Source organism: Leuciscus leuciscus (genome assembly GCF_965113295.1).
Source record: "Leuciscus leuciscus genome assembly, chromosome: 1".
Lineage (NCBI taxonomy): Eukaryota > Metazoa > Chordata > Actinopteri > Cypriniformes > Leuciscidae > Leuciscus > Leuciscus leuciscus.
The window spans coordinates 50975159-50993187 of record NC_138725.1 but is presented as its reverse complement, the minus strand read 5'-3'; the positions used below and the strand labels follow the sequence as shown (position 1 = coordinate 50993187).

The window sequence follows — 18029 nt, the reverse complement described above, 5'->3', positions numbered from 1 at the left end:
GCACGTGAACCGATCATCTCAACTTAATAGTAAATAAACACGAATGAACAATGTTAAAAGAAACAGTACAACTTACCGAAATGTATATTCATCATACATAATATCGATCAATCAGTGTTTTTTTTTTTTTTTAATTAACGCCCATCTTGTGTACCTAATATTTATCCAAATTAGTCAATATTAAATGAAATCACAAGAATTGAACTGAATTGAAATCCTGAAATTTGTTTCAAGCAATAATAAAAACTCAAAACTCTGTGGTAATGAATTTCAAAACTCTGGGCAAAATTATTTATTGAGGAATTCTGAATGAAATGACTGTCTGTCATGTAAACACGGAAATACAAATAAAAAAACCCATTGAACTCAAGTGTCATCATGAAACAAATAAAACTAACACTGCGCTTTAACATCAGCAACATCCAATCAAATCACTCCTCGTGACTGCCTGCAGCGCATGAATTTAAAAACTACGCACCAAAATTATTTACTATTTTAATTCCAAAACTCAACTGTCATGTAGGCTAAACCCGAAATTACAAATAGGCCTAAAAATCATTAAAATCATGAACTCAAGTCTCATTATGAAACAAACACAATGACTGCGCTTTAACAGCAACATCCAATCAGATCACTCCTCCTCGTAGCTGCCTGCACGTGCACTTTCCCTGGCCTCACGGCTGCAACTTGCGCTCTCTTCATCTACTCTGTCTCTATAACATAAAAAGGGGACAGAACGGTTGTATTTCTTTGTGCGTATAGAATAACAGAAACAACAAAGGTGAAAATGCACTACGCTATACCTCCTCAGATTGGGTTGCGCTGGAGGCCCGGCGCTGACATATTTCGCGGAGGATTTCGCTGCTGCCAACGCTCTCGGCTTTCCCATTATGAATTTGTGGAATTCTCCACAGCTCATTTGTAAATTCATTTTTACTTTAATTTCGCTGCGGACCAGGTTAATTGAACATCTGTTTCTAACATCAGTCCAGGCACCTTTCATGATGGAAAACACCCGCTCTGAGTAAGCATTGCTCACGGGAATGCTCAGGACGAAGGACAGCAGCTTAGAATACTGTGGGAATGCAGACCTGCTCTTTAGCGCTTGGGCCCAAAGCTCACCTACAGGGTGGCTGTGTGTCGCCAGTTTTGGCAAGACATCCTGCAGAGCACAATTCTCGTTGTAGAGCTCATCCATGTCAAGATCCTCATCCATTTGAAGGGCGGATACAACTGTGGTCAATTGCCGGTAGCTTATGTCTTGCCTTTCCTTAAGGTTGAAACACTGGAGGTTGAACAGGTGCCCAGTTTCGGAGAAGTTGAACCATTTCTCCAGGTATTGCTCCGCGGTATCATAGAAGCTGATAAATTCTTCACGGAGCCTGTCAACCCTAAAAGTAACAGAGGACGCGAAGACACGGTCAACTTTTGCTCCGAAGAAAGCATCTTTTTTGCGCTGCTGGAGTGTGGTTCGGAGGCCATTCATCAGCGCGTAGACTTCAACTGAGGTGAGATTGTCACTCTCAAGACTCAGCACAGCACCAGAGAAAATCTTTAGAACATTTTGCAAGAAGAAGAGAGTGACCTGCAGCTCGCTGCATTCATCTTCCTCTCCATGCTCGTTACCCCGGAGCGCATCCCAGATGACACGGGGGCACTCTTCGTCTCCCAGCGACAAGAAGTAGCTCTGCACAGCTGGCCAGGTGCTGACAAGTCTGTCAATTGCAGGGAGCAGGCTCAACCAGCGTGTCGGGACGTGGCGCAACAAGGTAAGGTAGTCCATGTCAGCAAATTCAAACATTTCTTTGAGGGTGGCGACTCTCTTGGCAGAACAGCTAAAATGATTGAATGATTTAATCACTATAGACTCTACATCTGTTTTCAGCACATTGCTGGCACGTTTTACTGCATTATGTATTATGTGAGCTGGGCAGTTTGCTGGCAGGATCTTGCTGTTGTGGTGTTTTAGATTTTGGTAAATTGAGTGCTTTCTGCCGTAATTCACAGCCGCATTGTCAGCTGAGAAGGCCGATACGTTATGGATGCTGAGTTTGTGTTCTGCTAACTTCTGCAGTAAGGTGTCTGTGACAGCATCTGCGCTCTCGGCTGCCTGTTCAAAGAAATCCAGAACCCTGTTTTGGATACCTTGTTCGGGGGTCCAGAATCTTACTGAGATGGGGAATGTTTTCACATTGCCTTTATTAGAGGCATCAGTTGCAATAGAAAAATACATGTCCTTTGACTCAAGGCTCTGGGAGAAGTCAGACGCGAGCGGTGCCAGTATGTTTGTGATAAGTGCTTCTGCTTTTGTGCGACCGCAGCAGATGTGTTTAGCTATAGCCGAGTCACTGTACAGTTTTGGCGTTAACTTCATAGCACAGTCAAGTGATCTGTATGACTGTTGGTGGGTCACACAGTGGAACACAGAGGTCAGCTCAGCAGCAGCTATTTTATTATACATAGAATCATCCTCCCGTTTAAAGAAGGATGAGACCAAAGTGTTGGTCTGTACAGTTGTGCTGTTAGTTATATGTAGTTTGCTGCTAGCATGCAGCCTGACGTCACACTCCCCCCCGTGCGAAATACCAAACTCCTTCCTACATACATTGCAAAACGCTTTGTTAGCATCACGTAAAACTGCAGTAATCCAGGGGTATTTCCCTACCCAGTCCTCCCGATACCTGCAGAGACGTTTTTGCTTTTTAGCTACGTGTTCATCGGGTCCCGGGACACCAGCCTGAGCCTCCATTTCAAGAATGAATGAATGAATGAAATTCGCGCCTTGCCGCCTATGTCACTCTCAGAAAAAAAGGTACAAAAGCTGTCACTGTCACAGTACCCTTCAAAAGGGTTCTATTATGTACCATTTAGGTACTAATATGTACATGTTTGGTACCAATATGTACAAGTTTGGTTTCAATATGTACCTTTGAGGGACTAATATGCACTCTTTAGGTACAAAGGTGTACCTTTTGAAAAGGTACCGCCACAGTGACAGCTTTTGTACCTTTTTTTTTTTCTGAGAGTGTAGTCTACGTAGCCTAGGCTACTGCAGCTATATACGTTCTTTTACTGTCTATGAATACTGTGGGCAGCCGACAGGAGCTGGCTGCAGGACGACCATGAGCAGTTTTTAATATTCTATCATACTATAACTACTCGAGAGTCTGCTCTTGAGACTTTGTTCTAATTTTCGGGACAATTAGGGCAGGATTCGGGATTCGGGACAACTGCTTGGATTTCGGGACTGTCCCGAATTTTTCGGGACGTCTGGTCACCCTACCCAGTGCTGAGGGAGAAAGTTATCTCATCTCACTTTATTGGCACTTTTGTCGGAGTAAGAATATGAGGCGAGTTACACAGAGTTAACCAATAAGAGTATACCTTCCATCATATAGGAATACATTGAATAACAAGTCCATATATGGTCAGTTTCTGGCTACCACAAGCACATCTGCAGCCAAGAGGACCCTATACCGTGTTAGAATAGGAGACCATTCTGTCACGTGATAATCAGGAAACATAAACGAGGACTCAATTGCAGGAAAACAAAGATAAGATTTTAATTAACCAACCAAACAAACAAAATACAAAGTATAAACAAAAATCCCACGTGGGGGAAAAACCAGAACAAATACTAACAAGGCAAAAACACTAGGAACAAGAAACAGGAACTTAGACAAACGAACCAGCACTGGACTGAAAACACAAAGGAGGCTATAAAGGAAACGCACACGAGGGTAACGAGACAACAGGTGAGGAATGTTAATTACTAAACAGAAAACGAGAAGGGAGGAGCTAACAATTAGACAGAAAGCACATGGCACAGGAATAATCAGGAGCCATGTGCTCACATGAAACTAGTCTAACAAAACATGAGACAGACAGGAAATGTCATAGCTCTGTCACCACACAGAACTAGTAACAAAAGCAAAAGTGACAGAACCATGACATTACCTCCCCTCAAAGGGGACGCCACCTGGCGTCCCCAACTCAGGGACATCAAACAAAACCAAAAACACACAAGAAAACAAACAGACATCCACATCAGAAACATTAAAACAGGGCGGGAACCCAAACCAGTCCATAATCGCATAGCGGCAAAAAGTCCTAGAAGGCCAGGGAGGGATGGGAGGGTTAAACCAGGTAGTGCAGGCCTACAGGGCGGAACAGGGCGGAACAGGTCGTGCAGGCGGCCGGGGCGGAACCGACTGCATAGACGACCCGGGCGAGCCTGGTGAAGAAACCCCCTCGGACGGCCAAGAACAGTCTCCAGATCGGCAGACATAGCATGAACGGTCTCTCTATCAGCAGAAGTGACAGGAACAGTCTCTAGATCGGCAGCCGTGACCTGAACAGTCTCTGTATCAGCAAACCTGACATGAACAGTCTCTGGATCATCCGATGTGACATGAACAGTCTCTGGATCATCAGACGTGACCTGAACGATCTCTGGATCATCAAATGTGACGGGAACAGTCTCTGTTAGACAGAAAGCACATGGCACAGGAATAATCAGGAGCCATGTGCTCACATGAAACTATACTAACAAAACATGAGACAGACAGGAAATGTCATAGCTCTGTCACCACACAGAACTAGTAACAAAAGCAAAAGTGACAGAACCATGACACATTCCCCATCCTAACCTAGAGGTCCACATAATGAGGAACAGATGTTGCCAGTAACTTCTTAGAGAACAAAGAAATCCTTCTGTCATATTCTACCATCCTAGAATACTTTCAGACACCATAAAAAAAAATTATACACTAAGTTTGTTGAGGACTGTTTTAAGAGGTTATTGTTAATTGTAAGGAGTTTATGAAATGAAATGTTTCACTGTGGCCAATCCATGCACAGTGATGCATGCCACCTCAAATTCTCCTCATGCAACAGGCTTTACAACAACCTCTTGATGGACGCAGCACATTTTAAATAAAGCTATAAGCATTTAAAATGTTTAAAGGCATATTTGAGATGTGCAATGCCATTATTATGCCATGAATTTATTTAAACTAGAAATGTAGCCAATAGACAATATTAAGCTGTGGACCATTACAGATGAAAAGGTTAACCTTTTAAGGTTAACCAATTTTGTGTCTTGAATAGTGGCGCCTCCAGAAATTTTTCATAGGGGTGGCCAGATGGGGCCACTTAAAATCTTGGGGTGGCACACCAAAACTATAAACCATAATTTCAGAATTTTATTCTACTGTTGTAGTAAGCCGGCCTGTAGAAAACTATCAGAAAGACTTAAGGAAACTCCTACTGATATACTTTGGTTTATTGTGTTATATTTAATGTTACTAATGATATAATGTGCATATAATAACAGTACAGTTAACATTTTGAGTTGCACAACAATTCTGTTTTATTTTGCAATTATATTTGGCATAAGGTGTACATTTATCGCAAACGAAACAGTTACTGGGGAAAAGCAGATACTGGCAGATACAAATAAAAGCAAGGACAGAAACAATCACATCTTTGCTTTATGTAACAGGACTTTCCCAACAGGGATCAATAGTCTGATTCTGATTACCAGGCTATACAGTATGTGTAAGAAACATTTATATCTTTGCTTAATGTAAAACAAAAATAATTATTACTGTTACAAAAAGAACTTCCCAACAGGGATCAATAGTCTCTGATTCTGATTACCAGGCTTCAGAATAGCTTTATTCGCCTGTTGCTATGTTTTTTGGCAAACACATCCACAAGGTCACAAGATTACAGTTAACACCTTTAAATATTACATAAATGTATTATGTATTTTTATTAAACTTAATGAGTGTATAAATCAGCAGCAAAAAGTAATTCATGAAAAAATCTGCACAGTAATATAAAATCTAAATATGTTAATAAAAACAAATTACTATTAGTTCTCTTATAAAATTCAATCAGGCAATCATACATTTCACAATTTTATATGTATATATTAATGTCAAGAATTCATAAGTGTATATATTGCTTTATCGCCTACACTACAAATAAATAATATACAACTAAATGATGCTTATTTTTAAATAAGCTTTTAAGTCAAGTCAAGTCAAGTTTATTTGTATAGCGCTTTTCACAATACAGATTGTATCAAAGCAGCTTCACAGTATTAATTTAAAATAATACAACAAAGTTTGTGTCACAGTTCTGTTCTGTCTGAGGGTTTTTGTCACTGGTCACATGTTTTCCTTTGTTCTGTTTTCCCGCCACTCCTTGGTTTCCATGGTTACCCTCATTAGTTAATTTGTGTCACCTGGTTTCTCGTTAGTCTTGTCAGCTGTGTCTTGTTTCCCTGATCTGTTCTCCCTTGTATTTAAACCCTGAGTTTTGCCTTGTTCAGTGTTGGTCAATGTTTTATGTTAGGCTTTCTTTGCCTGAGCACACGCTCCCTGTTCCTTGTTTTTGTGAGATTGTGAATTAAAACCTTGGATTACTTCATCTGCGAGTTTGCCTCCTACTTCATCTACCCTGCAGCCTGACAGATTGACCGACCAAAAAAGAAAAAGATGGAGACATGGAGGCAGGCCTTTGTGGGAACCCGCCAAGCTGTGTTCCGGGGTATCCGTGGAGGTCACAGGGGAGGATATGGGCGATATATCTGCACAATTGAACCTATCTCCAGGGATGACTTCTCTGATCTCCCTCCTCTCATCAGTCCAGCCGAGCCTGCACTTCACGCCAGTCCAGCCGAGCCTGCACTTCACGCCAGTCCAGCCGAGCCTGCACTTCACGCCAGTCCAGCCGAGCCTGCACTTCACGCCAGTCCAGCCGAGCCTGCACTTCACGCCAGTCCAGTCGAGCCTGCACTTCACGCCAGTCCGGTGGTCCCGAGTCCGGTGGTCCTGATCGCCTGCCCGCCAGAGACTGAGCACGCCGCACTTGAGTCTGCTCTGGAAGACATAATGCTCATAGTGGGGTCCATGGCTGTTTTGTGTGTGTGGGCAGCACACACATCGACTGCGGCCCATGAGTCCAGCTCAGAGCCCTCTTCGCCACCCTCCCACCCCTTTGGTGTTTCTACGGCGCGAGGACGCGCCTACCGGGAGGGGGGAGTTATGTCACAGTTCTGTTCTGTCTGAGGGTTTTTGTCACTGGTCACATGTTTTCCTTTGTTCTGTTTTCCCGCCACTCCTTGGTTTCCATGGTTACCCTCATTAGTTAATTTGTGTCACCTGGTTTCTCGTTAGTCTTGTCAGCTGTGTCTTGTTTCCCTGATCTGTTCTCCCTTGTATTTAAACCCTGAGTTTTGCCTTGTTCAGTGTCGGTCAATGTTTTATGTTAGGCTTTCTTTGCCTGAGCACACGCTCCCTGTTCCTTGTTTTTGTGAGATTGTGAATTAAAACCTTGGATTACTTCATCTGCGAGTTTGCCTCCTACTTCATCTACCCTGCAGCCTGACAGTTTGTTTCAAGAGGAATTTATTGATTGATAAAATTAAATATCCCCAACTGAGCAAGCCAAAGGCAACAGTGGCAAGGAACCGAAAAACTCCATCAAGTGACCTAATGGTGTCCTAAAACTCCATCAGGTGACCTAATGGAGAGAAAAAACCTTGGGAGAACCCAGGCTCAGTCGGGGGCCAGTTCTCCTCTGGCATTTATGAGCTAGAGGCCGGATTGTAGTTTGAACTGTAGGATTATATGAATGCCTGGCTGAAGAGATGCGACTTTAATCTAGTTTTAAACTGGGAGAGCGAGTCTGAGCAACGAACAGTATCAGGAAGACTATTCCAGAGTTTTGGAGCCAAATGTGAAAAAGCTCTCCCTCCTTTGGTGGTTCTGGATATTCTAGGTATGACCAAAAGCCTTGAATTTAGTGATCTTAAAGAGCGCGATGGATTATAAGGTGATAGAAGATCCGTTAAATAGACTGGAGCTAAGCCGTTTAGGGCTTTATAAGTCAGTAGCAATATCTTATAATTAATACGAAGCTTTATAGGTAACCAATGCAGTGATGATAAAATCGGTGTTATATGATCATATTTTCTTGATCTCGTAAGAACTCTAGCGGCGGCATTTTGGACTAACTGTAGCTTGTTTGAGGATGCAGGACAACCAGCTAATAAAGCATTACAGTAATCCAGTCTCGAGGTCATGAATGCATGAACTAACTTTTCTGCATCAGAAACTGATAGCATATTACGTAGCTTAGCAATGTTTCTAAGATGGAAAAATTAAATTTTAATAATCTTTCAGTGCGCAAAACAATGATAATATGAAACGCTTCAAAACAGAGCGCACAAAGCGCGTATGCGCATCGCGGGTGCAGAATGATGTGCTCAAAGCAACATGGAGTCAGCGCTGCGCTGCACAAGTGCGCATTTAAAAGTTCACGGCACAAAGCGAAGAAATGTCGAGCGCACAAATCCAAGTGTATATCTGTCCAACAGTTTATTGATCATTTGTTATCCAGTTATTGTGCGTTTGATGCCGATTCATAGATGTGTGTGATCTAACAAGCAGTGAGTCGTTTAAAAACAGCAACAAACTCCAACAAAATAAAGTCATTTTATGCAAATCCACAGTCTTTTATCTACAGATCATGCATTATAATGTGAATATATCATATTGGAGAGAGTTTTACCGTGCATCCAACCGGAAGAGGCGCGCGCGCTGTTTGAATACTGAATGGAGAATAATTGACAGCCGCAGAGGAGGGAAAACGAGTTTCCGTATACTTTAATGACGTAAATAGACTTCTGTCCCTCACATTAAGCTATGGAATGACTTCAGATGACTTTGTCACCCAAACTGACGTGAAAAAAGCGGGAGGCGCCGAAAAGCGCGCTGTTTGCACCCCTGCTTGTCAAAACATGTCAAAGACACATCAAAAAGCTGCTGTAACAGTATACTGTAACCATTTGGCACTTAAAAAGCACATGTCACGACACATAATTCCCCGTCTTCTTTTACTAAAGAATATTTTTTACTTATTTACTTACCGGTAGTCTTCTTCGTCTTCTTTCTTAACTTCTTTTGAAATTGTTGACCGACGGGCAACTGTCTAAGACTGCGGTGTTCTTTCTCTTAATTAATTACACAAATACAGCAAAGTTCACTTCAACAAAATTAAGATCAAAGAAATGTGCATTAGGCGTACGTGTTCTTTTTTTTTTTTATGTATGAAGACACTGTAGCCTAAGCTTTATTATTTAGGCCTACTAGGCTATAATATATTTGGTATAGTGCTATAATATTTTGTGCAGGCTTAAAGTAGCATATTGTGGTATTCCGCCCAGGCACGTCGCGACAAGGCAGGCAAACCAAGCAATTGCTTGGGGCCCCAAGCTGGCCTGGGGCCCCAAGACAACGACTGGTTAAGAAAAAAATGCAACGACAAACTGTGTGAGCGCCCCTTTGATAGTCAATGCAGTAAAGTGCAATGACACTGTTATCGGGATCCCCCTCAAGGGGGCCCCTCTCAGTAGTCGCTGACAGCAGCCAGCCAACCACGTGATCTCTGCTGCCGGCAAAATACAAAAACTCCTCGGCAGTTATCATGAAGCGGAATTATGCTTCAGGAAGCCAGAAAAGAATGAATAGAAAGGAAGAGGAGGATAAGAAAAAACAAGATAGTGGTAAGTAGGGGTGTAACGATACACGTATTCGTATTGAACCGTTCGGTACGAGGCTTTCGGTTCAGTGTTCGGTACGCATTTTCAAACCGAACGGTTCGTTGGATCATTTTTCCTGCCGACCAAAATTTCGTTATTTCAAATGTAGGCGCCTTGCGCGTGGCAAGCGCGCTCATAATGTAAGAGACGCCGGCGCGACCACAACATTGCCCAACATCAAATGGCAAACGTAATGTAAGCGGAACGAAACTGAGCTACTCGTTATTGTGTGGTTGACGGACCGTTGTTTATCAGTTTGGACCAGTGCAGCGCGAGCCGATCGTGATCATGCGACACTGTTACTACACAGCGCTAATAAGAGATCCAGTAAAGAAAGCATTTGAATTCGCCACAGAAGTAATAACATCGCTGCGAGATCTAGTGAGAAACATTCACATAGTTTGGCAGGAATAGTAGGCTATAATGCCTTCAAGTAACATTACGTCGGTTTTATTTTGACATTATGAATACAATGCAAATGTTAATCTTAACTAAAATAAACATTTGTTTATAACTACTACAATATTACATTTAATTTTTTCCAAGGAGCTGTTTTGTTTTATACCCAGATAGCACACGTACGTCTGGCCGACATCGGCCCAACATCGAGCGTCGGCCTCCCTCCCTATAACATCGCAAAGGCGTCGGCCAGGCGTAGTCAGATCTCTGTCAGTCAGAGTGCTCTATTTCCCAGCTCCGTTACGTCGGCTTTAGGTCGGCGTCGGCCCACTATACGGGAGGCCGATGTCGCGTTAATGCTCGCGCGGGTCCAAATAATGAAATGTGTTTTATAATTAACCATTTTGATAAATTATGTGATAAAAATATGAGAAATGGCTGGTCTTTTTAGACAAGTAGCGCGGTATTTAAACATCTGCGTGCATCCCAGACATGCTCAGCAGTCAGCACTATATTTCGTTTTTAAAGGGACGGCGCTGCTGTGCTGCACGCACTGAATTAAAGTGATATATATAAATTAAATTAAATTAAACCTTAACATTTTTTTTTTTTTTTTTTTTACTGAAATATGGAATAGTTTTGCTTTTTATATTTTTATATAGGCTAACTATTTTATCTGCATGTTGCACTCTGTTGTTTTCTAAGCCTATAATTGAGATCATAAATTTACATACAATTAGCATAATATGCAAAATATTGTTAAGATAAATCCTATAAATCATCATCAATCATAAAGACCTTTGTATCAAGCCTCTATAGCCTCTAGTCTATAGCCTAATCCTATTATAGAATTCTTAATGCATTATAATACGCGCATAACGCCTTATAAAAAAAAACCTATAATATCTATAATATGTTGTATCATCATCTGATAAGTATATGATAAAAACAGTTACAATACATTATAGGCTAATACTTACCTTTTTGTGGTTGTAACTTTTAAGGTTTTTTACCAATTCCTTGAGAGAGAAAAAAAAAAAAAAAAAAAAAAAAAAAAACTTGTAGCTTAAATAAACCAAACTTATTTAATAGCTTGGTAACCTAAAACAAAAAAACACCTAAAAAAAATCTGAAGATCAATCCCATTTTTACATTTCCCCTTTTATTGATTTCAAAATCGACTGTGTGAAACGGTGCGGATACCAGAGATCGTTTCCCCACAGTCTATTTTTGCTGTGCTCCACGCACATAATTAAAGTGACAGCGCATTGTTCGTGGTCAAACTGAACACAAATTGACATGAAAATGTAGTAATCTCACCATGCATTTAATTAAACATATTAATCTCACCGTAAATGTATTTAATTATATACTAGGCATACTGTTTTTCAGCATCTTTTTACTTTAAGACCGAGGTTAATCATTTTTTAAGTCTTATATCAGTTTAAACACTCAAGTGATTTTAAACTTCTCAGTAGCCTATACTTGCGAGCTCTCTGAGACGATTTTCTAAACTAAAGAAACAGCTTGCAAGTAACAATTTATTTACAATTTATAATTGCCATTCATTTTTTTTTTCAAAACAACAACAAAAAATCTTCCATTTTAAGGAATCAGGATTAATAATGTTTTTAGTTTAGTCAGGACTAAAATACAGGGTACTGTCAGTTGATTTATTCAGTTTCTGTATGTCTGAATACTAGTAGGCCTATTAGACATATCCAAAAAAAATTTTTTTATTTTTTTATTGGTATCTTTATTCTATTGTATTTATTTGTGATACTTTTTTTCAATTTAATTCAAAAGATTGAAATCAAGCTTCCTTGTGTTGTGTTTTTTAATTCCTATTAAAAAATGCCATTATTTTATATGGAAAAGGTAATAATTGTAATTTTTTTTAGTTTGTCTTGTATATTTTTTTATTAGATCAGATTTAATTTTAAGCTGTCATATGGTCATGTTACAATGTGCCCCTCACATGTTACAATGTACCTCCACCTATGGGTTGGGTTGTCACATTTCACTTCCATTCTTTAGGGGTATATCAAGAAAAAAGTAGGCTATATAGTTTATTCATAAAACAACATTAGACATGTGTGAAATTAATGTGGGAAAAAATAAATACTCTGAACCATAAGTAGATTTACAGAAACTAAAAAAGTCAAAAAGCGTTACTTTATGCCCCGCTAATTGTGCATTCACAATGTGTGAATTTTTATGACAAGATTTTATAGTCTTCCCCATTAATTTCCCATGGGGTCAAAAAGACCCCGAAACTCCCGAGTGTGTCTTTTATAACATAGGCCTACAGATAGGCTTTTTTTTTTTTTTTTTTTTTTCAGTCACTCCCGCTTTATTTATTTATTTTGTCATTTAATGTCGGGGTACAATAACGTAAGGTAGCCTATATGTATACATAACATTGATTTTTAAATAAGAAAATAAATAAAGTTTATAAAGTTATATAGTTTATAAATTATCACTCGCGTGCCAAGCCCGCGAAAGAATGCAGAGGACATATATAAGCTGCGGTCAGTGCCCATCCCCCGCATAGCGGACATCTCTTCAGACTGATCACCACAAACACATGAGTTTTCCTGAGGTAAAGTATACTTATCAGATTATTTACCTTAAAGACTATATTTAATTAAATATAAACAAATATCATATGTAAAACAAGCTATAAATAGGATATGACATTTCAAAATATGACCAGAGTAAATAACAAATTATATTAGGACACAGTTTGAAGAGTTCGTTTTCCTCAGATATTATAACTAAAAATAAATAACATCCATTGACTTATACACTTGACTTATACAAGTCTTATACTGTTGGTAATAACATCCATTTTCTCAAATGAAACAAATTAAATGGTTAAAAGGTCGACGGACTTCCTTTTCCACACACAAACAATGACTTTCCGCTTTTTTTCCAACATTAGGCCTAGTCATTTGGGTCAGTACCGTTAAATGCCGTTAAATATGGATGACGTCATTTGCGCGCGTTCTCTCTCTCGCGTGACGTCATTTGCGCGCGCTCTCTCTCGTGCATGACGTAAATTGCGTCAATAAAGCTTGTTTGAGATTCGCCTTGACCTTCTTTTACTGTCTATAGCTGTGTCCCAATGTGAAGTCTGCATCCTCCGAAGGCCGTATTTGAAGGCCGATTGCGTCACAGCGGCGCGTCGAAACGTCACAGCGGAGCGACGAAGGATGTCCCAATTCAAAGGCTGCACACTTCGGAGGTCGCATTTGAAGGCCGATTGCGTCACCGCGGCGCGATGAAGGCTGTCCCAATTCAATTCTGCATCCTCCGAAGTCCGTATTCGAAGGCCGGTTGCGTAATCGCGGCGCGACGAAGGCTAAAGCGACGCCAAATGCACCCTTCGTTTCCCCGTGAAAGGAAGGATACATAAATGGACACTTAGCGGACTATCCTACCCCATAAGTCATCGCGCGTCGGTGACGACAGCATTTTTATAAAAAAAAAAATGACGGCCGAGAGTTCGCTGGTGGACGTCAAATTCACATTTAAATGTAAGTATTATGTTTTCATTTACTCAAATAGCTAGTGAAACCACAGTTAAAAGCCACAAGTTTTTCTTTCTTATGAACTTCATCTTAACTCCATCACCATTGCGTGGCTTCACTTGTGCTAATATTAGTTTAATAATTGTTTCAGGGAGCAAGGAGCAGACAGCTCAATTTATTAAACTGCAATTAAAAAATTAAATAAACGAAATAAATTAAATAAAATTTTATTGTAATATATGCACTAGTCTGTCTAACTTGTGTAAATAAGAAATATCACTCACCCTATAAAGCCCACAAACATAAGAAAAGCAGTAGATAATGCAATGGGGTTTCACTTTTATGTGTTTTTGTAGTGCTGTCATGCAAGCTATGTCTACAAAGGTTTTAACCAAATTTGAGTATTCATGAAAATGATTTTAAAAATACAAAGTAAGAAAGTTGAGATCACATCTTTGCTGAAATGTATTGTGCTGTTGTTATTAACAAGCCATGGTTAATTTGCTCTGCCTTAGGATTGCAAGTGTCCTGGAAGAGGTGAGGGTGTGAGTGGGAAATCCACTGCTGAAACTTGGCCCTGGTTTGTCCTCATGGATGAGATGTTGGGACAGAGGCATTGCACCACCCCCGCTGTCCTCATGGCCTCAATCCCTGAGGACACACCAGGGCCGAGTTCAGCAGTGTGTGACCAAGAAGAGGAAGAGCCAGAGGCAGCAGCAGCAGCATCAGCACCAGGACCAGCAGCATCAGCACCAGCACCACGATGAAGGCAAGACAGAGAGGACGAGTTTTTGGACTTGATTAGAGAAGACATGGGACTGCAGAGGCGATGAGAGCACAAGAGAGAATGGACAGACTGTTTTCTCCTCTTGAAAGAATCATTGAGAAATATGTATATATATATATATTCTTGTTTAACTTTTTTTCACTTATATTTTTTAAAAGGAAAAAAAAAATATGCAACTTTAAATGTGTAAATAAAAGAGAATTCATTGCTCGGGACATTGTTTATTTTTGTAATGACAGTCATAATTTCAACATGAAACAAATTCTTCTATAACTTTTTTCCCCCAACTATTTACAACATATTTTAAACATATCAAAATCAACATAAACATTTAAATTTACAGTACATAAAATAAGAAAAAATGATGTAGACTTTTATTCAGCTGAGTGGGAGACCCTGGTTTGCTGCTGGACCGGGATGGGCTCCACAATAGAGACCCTGGTAAGGCCTCATGCTGGTGGGACATCATCTGGGATATTCTCCAGTGTTTGACTGCATATTTAAACTATCCACGTCTACCAACGGGTTTGCAGGGCTGACTCATGGAATAAATATTGAGATACTTTATTACACTGAAGTACTTTAAATAACCACTAATACCGCTTTGGGGAAAAACTACTAGTCATATATTTCAAACCTTAGTTAAGCAAACTTATCTTGCATACTCTAATGTACTTAAAGGAGAAGTTCACTTTTAAAAAAACTTTTGCTGATAATTTACTCACCCCCATGTCATCCAAGATGTCCATGTCTTTCTTTCTTCAGTCGAAAAGAAATTAAGGTTTTTGATGAAAACATTCCAGGATTTTTTCACATATTATGGATTCCATTGGGACCCAAACGGTTCAAGGTCCAAATGACAGTTTCATTGCCGCTTCAAAGGGCTTTAAACGATACCAGACGATGAATAAGGGTCTTATCTAGCGAAACGATCGGTCATTTCAAAAATAAAATAAAAAGTTGACGTTTTATAAGCACAAATGTTCGGCTTGCTCTGTTCTGTGATGCGCGTTCGTGACGTCACGTAATACGCAATTACGTTGAAAAGGTCACGCTTGAAAAATTGAAGAAAATGTTCTTTTTGGCTTTTTAATATTAAAACACTCAGGATGCGCACACGAAATGGGCATTTTAAACGATAAACTGACACAAATACATTTGAAAATGTTTATATGGTCCTCCTTCCGCACATTTGTAAACACATCAAACTTGACCTTTTCAACGTAATTGCGTATTACGTGACGTCACGAACGCGCATCACAGAACAGAGCAAGGCGAACATTTGTGCTTATAAAACGTCAACTTTTTATTTTATTTTTGAAATGACCGATCGTTTCGCTAGATAAGACCCTTATTCATCGTCTGGTATCGTTTAAAGCCCTTTGAAGCGGCAATGAAACTGTCATTTGGACCTTGAACCGTTTGGGTCCCAATGGAATCCATAATATGTGGAAAAATCCTGGAATGTTTTCATCAAAAACCTTAATTTCTTTTCGACTGAAGAAAGAAAGACATGGACATCTTGGATGACATGGGGGTGAGTAAATTATCAGCAAAAGTTTTTTCAAAAGTGAACTTCTCCTTTAAGGTATCAAGAGTAAAAGTAAAGGAATTCTGGAGGAAAAAAAAAACTTGTCAGGGTTTTTATGATGGTTCTGCTTTTATATTACTGCATATGTTGCATTTTACTTCTGAATATTTTCAAGGTTGATACATTTAAACTATATACTTTTGTGTAGTTTATTGTAAAACAATGCATCATATTGTAAAATAATTTTGTAGTGTTGCTGTCCTGTGTGGGAAAATCACTTCGAGTATTAACGATGTAGTTCCTTACATATTCCTTTATTTTGAAAATTAAACTAACAAAATGTAGGCCTATTGTCACAATATTAACAAATTGTTGCTAACTACAGCACCGTCCCATTTCAAAGAGCGCATCTGAAGCGCTCGGACCGGTCTAGCCTACGGAGGATTGTTCTTGTCGCCTAGCAACAGTGACTGACAGCTGCCGATGACGAGTGGGAGTAACATTCGCACTGGACTTTTTATATTCAACTGAGTTTTATATTCAAATAGGGTTGAAAACCTGTGTAAATATATTTACCATGGTCCATTTATGTGCATAATAAAAAGAATACACTAGCCTACAAAATCGCATCAAGTAATATATAAATGAACATTTGAATCTTCGGCTAAGTCGAAAGTAGGCCTACATGACCTGGTCCTCCAGTAAAATATAAAACATAAAAATGACAATAGCCAATTCTGGCTCCATAGCTGTTTACTTAATTATATCAAATGAATTGTCAGGATGGCAGCATACTCTCGCACCGTTGCTTGGCGCCTGGAGCGGTAATCGGGAACACCTGGCTGCACAATTAGGAAATCCTACGAAGGCTACATGCTGTGTCGTTCGGAGGACGCATAGGCTGCATCGTTTGAAGTCCGCAGCCTTCGAAGGATGCAGTCTTCACATTGGGACACAGCTATTGACTGGCCTTGAAATGGAGGAGTAAAAAAAAGGCAAGAAGGACAGATCTCTCTATCAAAGGCGGATATCGCGGGATTCACGCTCGTGCTACAGTGTTGCTAATAAACGGGATGTTAAGTTCTGTTGCTTATATGAAAATAAAACAATTGACCTATGGCTAAGCCACGCCCCCAAACGCGATGAGCCAATCACAGTGCGCATAGCTAACCCAATACACTCGGACATTCTCTGCTTCCACGTCCATTGAAATGCATTGCAGTTAGTCAGTTTTCACTCGTTTTTATCTGTTTTTTCTTGTCATTTTAAGTTTAAAATGGTCAAACGGTGTGCATGGGGTACATTCAACTCCAACACTAGGTATCCTGAGAGGCTGGGCGACGGTGTGTATTTTTTACCCTTTCCCAAGCCACATCTCAACCGAGAAGTGTCTGCTCTGGATTAATTTATGCGGTAACTTAGACCACAACACCAACTAAACGTGGATAAATTAAACAAGGATGTCTACATCTGTTCTAAGGTAAGTCAACAACGTATTTGAACGTTATCTTTAACATCTCTAACGTAACGTTAGCCTAGCTTCTAGCTGCGTTTCAGTTTGACAAGAGTACAGTTTGACAAAAGCACAATGTTGTGTTTTACACAAATATAAGTAGGCTAAACACTTTGCAGTTTTAATGATGTCCTGTATGAACAAAATGGAGTATGTTTTTGTTTTTATGTTTCCACTGTTCGATCGCGCCCGCGCCTCTCTCTCTCTCTGACACACACACACATTCCAGCATTGCAATCTTGACATCGCAGCCTGTTCATTATGCTGCGTTCACACCAAACGCGAATAGAGCGTCAAATTCGCGCGTATCGCGTCTACTTCGACGCTTGAACATTTTGAATCCATTTGCGCGTCCGAAGCGAATAGGACGCGCGTATAAAGCGAGCGTTTGAAGCGAAATAACACCAAACTATAACGTTTACACACTGACCTGTAACGTTAAATCTTTGTCTGGAGCTGAAGCTTTTCATCGACCTTCTCAAAGTAAAATGATAAATATAACCCTCCAATGCATAGTTAAGGCCCTTTTGGTGACTTTGAGATGATATAAAATCTTTCTGTCTCCAAAAATCATCAATTTCCTCCTGTGAAATGTCTCCTATACTGTGACAGCTGCCATAGCGCCTGTTACCGAATGTTGACTGTTTGTCCGA

General features: G+C 40.0%; 1 protein-coding gene and 1 long non-coding RNA gene across 2 annotated transcripts; one reads left to right on the top strand and one right to left on the bottom strand.

The window, feature by feature from the left end:
* Positions 1–240: 240 nt before the first annotated feature.
* Positions 241–3276, bottom strand: LOC309473839 (zinc finger protein 862-like). Its single transcript, XM_082136045.1, has 2 exons — positions 804–3276; positions 241–713 (listed from the first exon to the last, which is right to left on the bottom strand). Exons 1-2 carry the CDS (start codon positions 2747–2749, stop codon positions 632–634), a joined length of 2028 nt encoding a protein of 675 aa, XP_081992171.1. The 5' UTR covers positions 2750–3276; the 3' UTR covers positions 241–631.
* Positions 3277–13121: 9845 nt separating this feature from the next.
* On the top strand, positions 13122–16839 carry LOC309512337. The gene is made up of 3 exons (XR_014210963.1): positions 13122–13551; positions 14061–14773; positions 16646–16839. It is a non-coding gene; the product is annotated as an uncharacterized lncRNA (long non-coding RNA).
* Positions 16840–18029: the final 1190 nt, after the last annotated feature.